This window comes from Naegleria lovaniensis (genome assembly GCF_003324165.1).
Source record: "Naegleria lovaniensis strain ATCC 30569 chromosome Unknown tig034, whole genome shotgun sequence".
NCBI classification, from domain to species: Eukaryota; Heterolobosea; class Eutetramitea; order Acrasida; family Naegleriidae; genus Naegleria; species Naegleria lovaniensis.
The window spans coordinates 109545-118122 of NW_025407857.1; the positions used below are offsets into that span (position 1 = coordinate 109545).

Sequence of the window (8578 nt, forward strand, 5' to 3'; positions counted from 1 at the left end):
CTCCACTGCACAAATGAACTTTTACACCCTTTCATTTAACATACCTTTCTGCCCCAATATCAAAGAACATTCATATTTCTCACAAAATAATTCATATATTTTCTCAAGATCTGTCTGAGATAAATCCCGTAATTGTTTGCTGCGGGGCCCGTTTCTGAGATCGAGGATGACCTCTATCATCATTTGATAGCCGAGCATGGCGTTGAAATGGTAATTGCATTCTTTACATTTGGAACAGTATTGACGAAGGAGTTGAAGAAACATCTCTTTTTTTGTCTCATCACTTTGAAACTCCTTCTCAACTCTTTCTATTTCTTCCCGAAATAGTGCAAATGCTTTGTTATCGTGTCCATTCCTGAAATAGGCGTCTATTTTGAACCTATAAAGATCATTCGAGCCATTAGAACTTGAATGAAGTCTCTGAAAAACGTTCTCAATCTGCTCCTCATTCAATGTACCTGACAGAATCAACTGCAACAACACCTCCTCGGATGTTTCCATTTTTTAAGGCTAGAAGTCAATTATTTGGGTGATGGAGCTACTCCAATGTATCAAGCTGAGAGGTTGACTTTGAGAAATTGCAATAAGGCTTTGGAAACCAGTAACAAATCTTGAAGTCCAGCATTCTACAACCTCCGTGGTCGTCATGAGGATTTTACTTTCAACAACGAAGACAACTAGTCTGTTCTTGCCAGGAATGTGGCAGGAATTGAGTTTCGCAAATGAATCTATTTTTGGCCTTAAAACAACACAATAAAAAATGAGTATTCTTGAGTACAACGGTGGTGGTGTAGTGGCCATGACAGGGAAGAATTGTGTAGCGATTGCTGCCGACACTAGATACGGTATCAGACAACAAACTGTGGGCACTGATATGCAAAAGGCTTTCAAGATCCATGACAAGTGCTTCATAGGAATGACCGGATTAGCTACTGATATCCAAACATTTCATGAAAAATTGAAATTTAGAATGAATCTGTATAATCTTAAAGAAGAGAGACTCATCAAGCCAAGCAGCTTGTCTAATCTTGTTTCGAATATGCTTTATGAAAAGAGGTAGGTGTACTACTGATCAGTGATTCCAGACGACGAATTCTGAAAATAATCACAACAATTATTGAAAAATTTATTAGATTCGGACCATGGTTCATTGAACCAGTAATTGCTGGCCTTGAAGGAGACGAGAATAAGCCATTTATTTGTGCACAAGATTTGATTGGTGCTCCTTGTTATACAGACAATTTTGTGGTCTCTGGTACTTGTAGTGAAGCACTTTACGGAATGTGTGAATCGTTGTACAGGCCAGATATGGAGCCAGATGATCTTTTTGAAGTAGTTTCTCAATGTCTTTTGGCAGCTGTTGACAGAGATTGTATTTCCGGTTGGGGTGCAGTTGTTCATGTCATTACACCTGACAAGATTATCACCAAGAGGTTAAAGGTGAGACAAGATTAAATATCTATTGTAATAACTCTACTTTTGTTATTTGTAAATTAAATATTAAAATAATAATAATTTGTTAATTCAGTGTCACTCCGGATAACACCAAATTACAAAAAATGCTCAAACACCGTTGGCTGCTGTCATTGCTTGTGACATCACTCGTTATTACCGTGATGGTGATTGGGGTAATGGCTGATGAAACCACTCACAGAGTATGTACAACAATTTTTTAATGAATATATACTCTAGCGTATACTGATTCATCATCTTCCGATTTTTGTTGTGTAGTATGAAGTTGGAGAATCGGTTACTTTATGGGCAAATCATGTTGGACCACACTATAACCCGTTAGAAACATATCCATATTATGAATCACATGTTCCTGTTTGCAAACCAAATGATCCTACAAGGGGTGAATTTAAATTGGAATATAAATCACTGTCGCTTGGAGAGGCTCTGCAAGGACAAGACCTTGTAAAAGTCTACGGAATTGAAACGATATTCAGAAGTAAGTGTTTCTCTATATCAGGAAATTTCGGTTGAATCTTGTTGTTTTGCTAATGCCTTTTCATCATTATTGCCAAAATTTGAATTTATATTAATAATTGAAAAGAGAATACTCCGATTACACGTCTATGCAAAATGCCATTAACTCAGAAGGAAATACAACAATACATTTATGCTATCGACAATCAATATTGGTATCAATATTATCTAGATGGTAGGTAGCTAGTGTTTTTTGAAGAGTATGTTGCAACAACACACCATTCTTTCAATGTTCGGAATTAGATCTTCCAATGTGGGCCATGATTGGAGGCTATGCACTCACAAAGAAAGGCGACAAGATTGAAAAAGTTCCTTTTGTTTATACTCATCAACTATTTCAAATTGAGTGGAATGAAGATCGAATTATTAGCGTAAATTTAACAACATCAAGAAGAAAGCCATTATTAGAAAACACAAACGAAATTAGTTTTACCTACGAAGTAGTTTGGAATCAAAATACTAAGCTTCCTTTTGAGCAACGTTTTGAGTTATATCTCGAGCAAAATTTCTTCCAACACAAGATTCACTGGTTTTCCATTATTAACAGTTTTATGATGGTTTTGTTTTTGAGTGCAGTTGTTTTCATGATTTTAATTAGAACTTTGCACAAGGACTTGGCTGCCCTTGAAAAACATGCAAAATCAAAACTTGGAGGAGACATCGAAGTAGGAAATGAAAGTGACAGTGAATTCGATATTATTGGAAGTGGAGACTCATCTGACAGTGGCCCATGGAAAATGTTACATGGAGATGTTTTCCGCAAGCCAACAAATCTCACTTTGTTGTGTGCAGTGTTGGGTACTGGTTTTCACTTGCTCTTTTTGGCTCTATTTTTGATTATTCTCTCCATTGCCAATACATGGCATGATACTCGTGGCGCTTTATTGAGAGCATTTGTCATCATGTATTGTGTGACTAGTTTTATTGGAGGATATTTCAGTGGTCATTTCTATTTGAAATGGAAAGGAACTGGAGATCGATGGATTAGAACTGCTCTTTGGACAGCTTGCATTTTCCCATTTACCGTATTTTTGGTATCCCTATTGTTGAACTTTTTGGCTGTTTCTTATAATGCTCTCATTGCTATGCCATTTACAACCATGCTCACAGTATTTGTTATGTGGCTATTTATTACTTTACCATTAACATTTGTTGGTACCATTGTTGGTAGAAATTTCCCATCCAAGACTGGACCAAAACCTCATAATTTCCCATGTCAAGTCAATCAGTTCCCAAGACCAATTCCTTCAAAACCATGGTATTTGAGTCCTTTGAGCATGTTTTTGTTTGGAGGAATTTTGCCATTTGGTAGTATTTTTATTGAGCTCTATTTTGTCTTTACTTCATTCTGGAATTATAAGTTTTACTATGTATATGGATTTTTACTTTTGGTATTCCTCATTCTGATTGTGGTGATTGCTTGCGTTTCAATTGTCACTACATTCTTCTTATTGAATTCTGAAGATTGGAAGTGGGTGTGGCATTGTGTGCTGGTTGGAACAAGTACTGGCTTTTATGTATTCCTCTACTCGATTTACTTTTTGAACACAAAAACAAGAATGCGAGGTCTATTCCAACTCGTATTCTACTACGGTATTACGTTCATGTTCTGTGCTGGTCTCTCATTTATGTGTGCAGCCATTGCTTTTGCCGCCACCTATAACTTTGTCAAGCGAATCTACAAGGACATCAAGGTGGATTAATCTCTCTAAGCATCGCCTTCACAAAAGCTCAAGAAAAAAGTTTCAAAGTTTAATAAATTAAATATTTAATGTAACGTGACAACTGATGTTGGAGTATAATTCCAAGTTCAAGCACAATATCATCATCAACCACGTCAAAATTTGTGCTCGTGTTGTGGGTGCACTGAGAGAATATAAATTTCGCTTATTGTTTGTTGTTTCTTCTTCTTCTGATATAACCCATACCGATCAAAACACCGAAGAGAATCAACAAAACCAATACAATGATTGCAATAACATCACCTGCACCGACCATCTAAAAAGTCAATCACGATTTTTAAAAGATTATTATTGGAAGGTGTTGAGCGTTCAATAACAAATTTTACATGATAATAACAATTCATGGTCATTGAATTTCATCAACACATTCGTCCGATGATGATTCACAACAAAACGAAAATCAATCTGACCCATCACGTACCTTGAGAGAAGATATTTTTTTTGAGAGTTTGGGTTCGGTTCAACAGCAGCAACTTTCGAATCTGCAAAAAAATCTAGTGTTGTGAATTAGAAGAGAGTGTAGACACGCGTTTTAATTTCAAGTGTGTCAATTACATTACATTGTGAATGTCTGAGAAATAAGGATCCTTGATCACATCTCCGGCTGAGGGTCGTTTTGAACTACTCTTCTCCAACATGCTAACCACAATTTCTATCAATTCTTTGGAATAGATTCCTGGCTCGCTTAATTTGTTTCTCAAGAATTCTTTGGCGTCGCATTCTTCATCAAAATACAAGTGACTAATCGAAGTAACAACATCCTTGGTCATTATTTGGTAAATGGCAACACCCAATGAATAGACATCCGTGTTGAAACTATATTTACCTCCAAGACCCAACTCTGGAGACATGAATAATGGTGTTCCAGCATAGGAATTATTGGTTGATCCTTGATTCGCTCTTGCAAGTCCAAAATCTGCAAGAATGACATGAACATGATCTTGACTCATCTTGTCAATAAATATATTACTTGGTTTCACATCTCTGTGAATCATTTTGAGATTGGTGTGAACAAAATTCAAAGCATCACACATTTGATAAATAATGTGTTTCACAATTGATTCAGGACATTCTACGTTTGGAGCTGTCAATTTCGATAAATCTCCATTTTCATAATAATCCATATCTATACAAAGGACTTGATCCTTATCTACAAAGAAATCATTCACTTTCAGAATGTTAGGATGATTCAAATTCATAAGTTGAGCTCCTTCTTTCATGGCTGTGTTCAATTCAGCAAGTGAGTTGAATTTTACCACTTTGAGAGCTTTGGGTTTACCTGCCAATTTCGAATCATTTCCTCGAAAAACAGATCCAAAAGCACCTCTTCCAATTCGAACTAAATTAGTATATCTGGACATTGGATCCATAACAGAGGAAGAGGAAGAATTGGTGTGAGTTCCATTCGAAGAATTCAATGAATCCATAATTCCATAATTTCCTGTAATGGTGCTGAAATGCATACTGGCTTCTGAAGGAAAATCTGAAACTTCAGAATTGGTTTTTAGATTTTCATTCATAATGAATGCCATTTGAGAGGATGAGGAGGATTGCATTGCTTTGGATTCTGTTGCAAGTTGACCAGCACCGATCGAACTGTTGTTTTGGTTATTATTACTATTGCTGTTGAACAATTCAGAGCTACTACTACTACTAGTAGTACCTTGTTGAATATTCATTTCGAGATCAATCAAATGACTCTGAGTATTGGCCACATGAGAATTTTCATTTCGATCTGTTGTGGATGGATTCTTCTTGTGACTTGTCTTTTTCTTTTTGAAAAACAAGACACACATAATAATAGCAATCAACACCACAAGTACAATGATAATGACCAATGGAACGGTCACTCCAACTGCAATGGCTGTTGTTGTTGCTGCTGCTGCTGCATCTGCATTTTGTTGTGGATTAAGAATGGTGTTTTGACATTGATCTCCACTGTATCCTGTTTGACAAGTACAATTATTCACAGACGAGCATGAACCTTTTCCATTACAGACATTCTTGGTGTCATTGGACCATAAACCATAACAGGAAGTGAGTTCACATTGATTTCCTCCATAATTGGTTTCACAAAAACATGTATCTTGGGAGAAACATCGTCCATGACGAGAGCAAGCAAGAGCAGAATTTGATGGAATTCCAAAACATGATGGAATTTGTACAGATTCACATTGAGAACCTGTACGTCCAGAAGTGCAATTACATTGATCGATTCCAATACAGTTTCCATATCCAGAACATACTCCTGCATCGTTGGACAATCGACCATAACAAGTAAAATAGGAACACGTCAGTCCAGTATATCCATACGAACAATTACATTGATTATACGAGAGACATTGACCATGTCCAGAGCATACACTAGGACTCAATGAGGACACGGTATAACATGAATAGACTTCACATTGAGTTCCAGAATAGTTACTATTTTTACAAGTACACGTGTCAGGTGCTGTGCAATTTCCATGCTTGGAACAAACATTGCTTTGATTTGCTAAAATTCCAAAACATATTGGAATGTCACATTTAAGGCCAGTATATCCTGCATGGCATGAACAATTGTCATTTCCGACACAATTTCCATGTCCTGAACAAACCGATGAGGAACTTCCAGTATCTCCATAACATGTATAAGGAGATGGAACAAATGGTGCATTTTCACACTTATTTCCAGTGTATCCATTCGTACAATTGCATTGATCCAATCCAAGACAAGTACCTTGTGAAGAGCAAACACTTGAAGAGGATTTTAGACTTCCAAAACATGTCCATTCTTCACAATATCTTCCGAAATAACCTGGCTTACATTGACAATAATCTTGTGTGATACACTTGCCATTACCTGAACAGACAGATGTATCGGAATTGAGAATTCTGTTACAGAATGGTCCATTGTCAGCAATGACAGCATAACTTCCGAGTTGACTCACAGCAATTTCAGTAATTCGATCTGAACCTGAGAGAGTCCAAGAATTGATGAGATAGGGACCATAAATGTCTGAATTATTTCCAGTTGCTAGATTTCCAAATCGATTATCTCCAATGGCATAAATATTGTTACTGTCAGAGAGAATTAAAGCAAAATCACCTGCACCAGCAATTTTACGAATATTTGATCCAAAATAATAAATATCTGACAAGACAATACTGGGACATGTTTGTGGTCCTGTGTAATAACGTCCAAGATATTCATACTTGTTTCCATATAGCTGTGAAATGTATGTCACCAAGTGTGTGTGATTATAAGATGATTGATGTGTGAAGATGTTGATGAAAGGAATAAATGATTCATTGGTGTTAAGGTATGTGTGTAAATGACTCGTCGTGTGAAAAATTACAAACTTACAATAATCTTTGAAGTATTAGTCAACATAAAGACATGAGAAGATGCAACTACAATATCCACAATATGATCTCCTGCACTCAATGGAATATTCGTTAATTGAGTAAACGTTGGATATTCAAAACACATGTACAGTAAGCCAGTGAGATAGACACTCGAATCAGAGGTCAATGCCACACTAAATTGATGTCCTGCTACAACTTTGACAATGGATTTTCCTCCAAATACATTCAAATTCACAGAAATTGGAGTCGTTGAATTTGCTCCAGCAGCCACTCCCATTTGATTGAAATTATTGTAACCAAATGCATAGAGATATTGCTTTTCAGAGTCTTGACAAAGCAAAAAAGCTTGATCATAATGTGTCAATTGTTTTAAACCTTTTCGACAAGGAGTTGGCATCTGAACTTGGACTGGAATGGTCACGTAACCTCGAAAGGTGGATGCACCATCTCCCAGTCCTCCATTCGAACTATCTCCCCAAGAATACAAGATGTAATTTTGTGCTGCATCTTTGGTTACAGCAATACTCACTCTTGAAGATGTAACCACATACAAGATATTTCCAAACGAATTATATAAATGTAATGGAACTGGACTTTCCTGAATGGGATAATTCACATTTTGTGTCGAGTACGAGGGAAGATATCTTTCATCACCCATTCCCAATAATTCAAAAGATGATGTACTTGTAATATCCGTTGTAGCTAACAGATATTGTGAATAATAGCCAGATCCTTCACTCAATTTCAAATATTGATATGAGAGAGTCAGATTCACAATATTCTTGGGTGTTAATACATTAGAGGGAGAGGCACTACGAATTCCCATTTCAACACCGAGAGTGCCAAACATGTCATTGCCCCAAGCAAAGGGTCTTGTTGAAAGAGCATGTGCAGTTCCAATCATTGTGGAAATGAGAGAAATCCATAAACCAATGATGAATGGAGTGAATATGAAGAAGACGAGTTGTCGTACCAATGTCATGGAAGACTTGTTGTTGTTGTTTTGAATGGTTTTGTGTCTTATCGATGAATGGTCATGACTGAATAGTGCACTATTCAGAGAAGGAAGAGGAATAGGGATTCTTGGGATAGCATTCCTCAGTAGCAGCAGTGGCTTCATCTTGTTGTTGTTGTGGTTGTTGGTTGTTACTTGTTTTTTGGTTGTAACCCTGGTAGTACAAAAACTGTCTTTCAAAAGTGAAATACGAACTCGGTGTGTCCTCAACTATTTAGTGATGATGTTTTTAGCCTATTTGTATGAAATCAGTGATGACGAGAAAACGGTACGAGAGTGTTCAGAGTAAGTTGAATGATGGTTCCTCTGAAAAGTTCACGACAATTTTTGAAACCAAACGGTGATGTTTCTTGTTGTTTTTTGTGTGGAACAGCACTGTTGACAGTGATATCACAGTTGACAGGTCAAGTTCATGTGCACTCAAGAAAATTTTGTTACCAGGTGCCTATTTAAGACCCAACTCAGACAAAACAACAAGGAT

At 36.8% G+C, this 8578-nt stretch overlaps 3 protein-coding genes across 3 annotated transcripts; 2 read left to right on the top strand and 1 right to left on the bottom strand.

The window, feature by feature from the left end:
* Positions 1 to 760: 760 nt before the first annotated feature.
* Positions 761 to 1455, top strand: C9374_008617 (uncharacterized protein; the record flags this gene model as incomplete). The annotated part of the gene is made up of 2 exons (XM_044698713.1): positions 761 to 1056; positions 1134 to 1455. 2 exons carry the CDS (start codon positions 761 to 763, stop codon positions 1453 to 1455), a joined length of 618 nt encoding a protein of 205 aa, XP_044545257.1.
* Positions 1456 to 1559: 104 nt separating this feature from the next.
* C9374_008618 (uncharacterized protein) lies at positions 1560 to 3692 on the top strand (the record flags this gene model as incomplete). Its single annotated transcript, XM_044698714.1, has 4 exons — positions 1560 to 1655; positions 1732 to 1951; positions 2057 to 2164; positions 2233 to 3692. 4 exons carry the CDS (start codon positions 1560 to 1562, stop codon positions 3690 to 3692), a joined length of 1884 nt encoding a protein of 627 aa, XP_044545258.1.
* Positions 3693 to 4282: 590 nt separating this feature from the next.
* C9374_008619 (uncharacterized protein) lies at positions 4283 to 8202 on the bottom strand (the record flags this gene model as incomplete). Its single annotated transcript, XM_044698715.1, has 2 exons — positions 4283 to 6943; positions 7081 to 8202. 2 exons carry the CDS (start codon positions 8200 to 8202, stop codon positions 4283 to 4285), a joined length of 3783 nt encoding a protein of 1260 aa, XP_044545259.1.
* Positions 8203 to 8578: the final 376 nt, after the last annotated feature.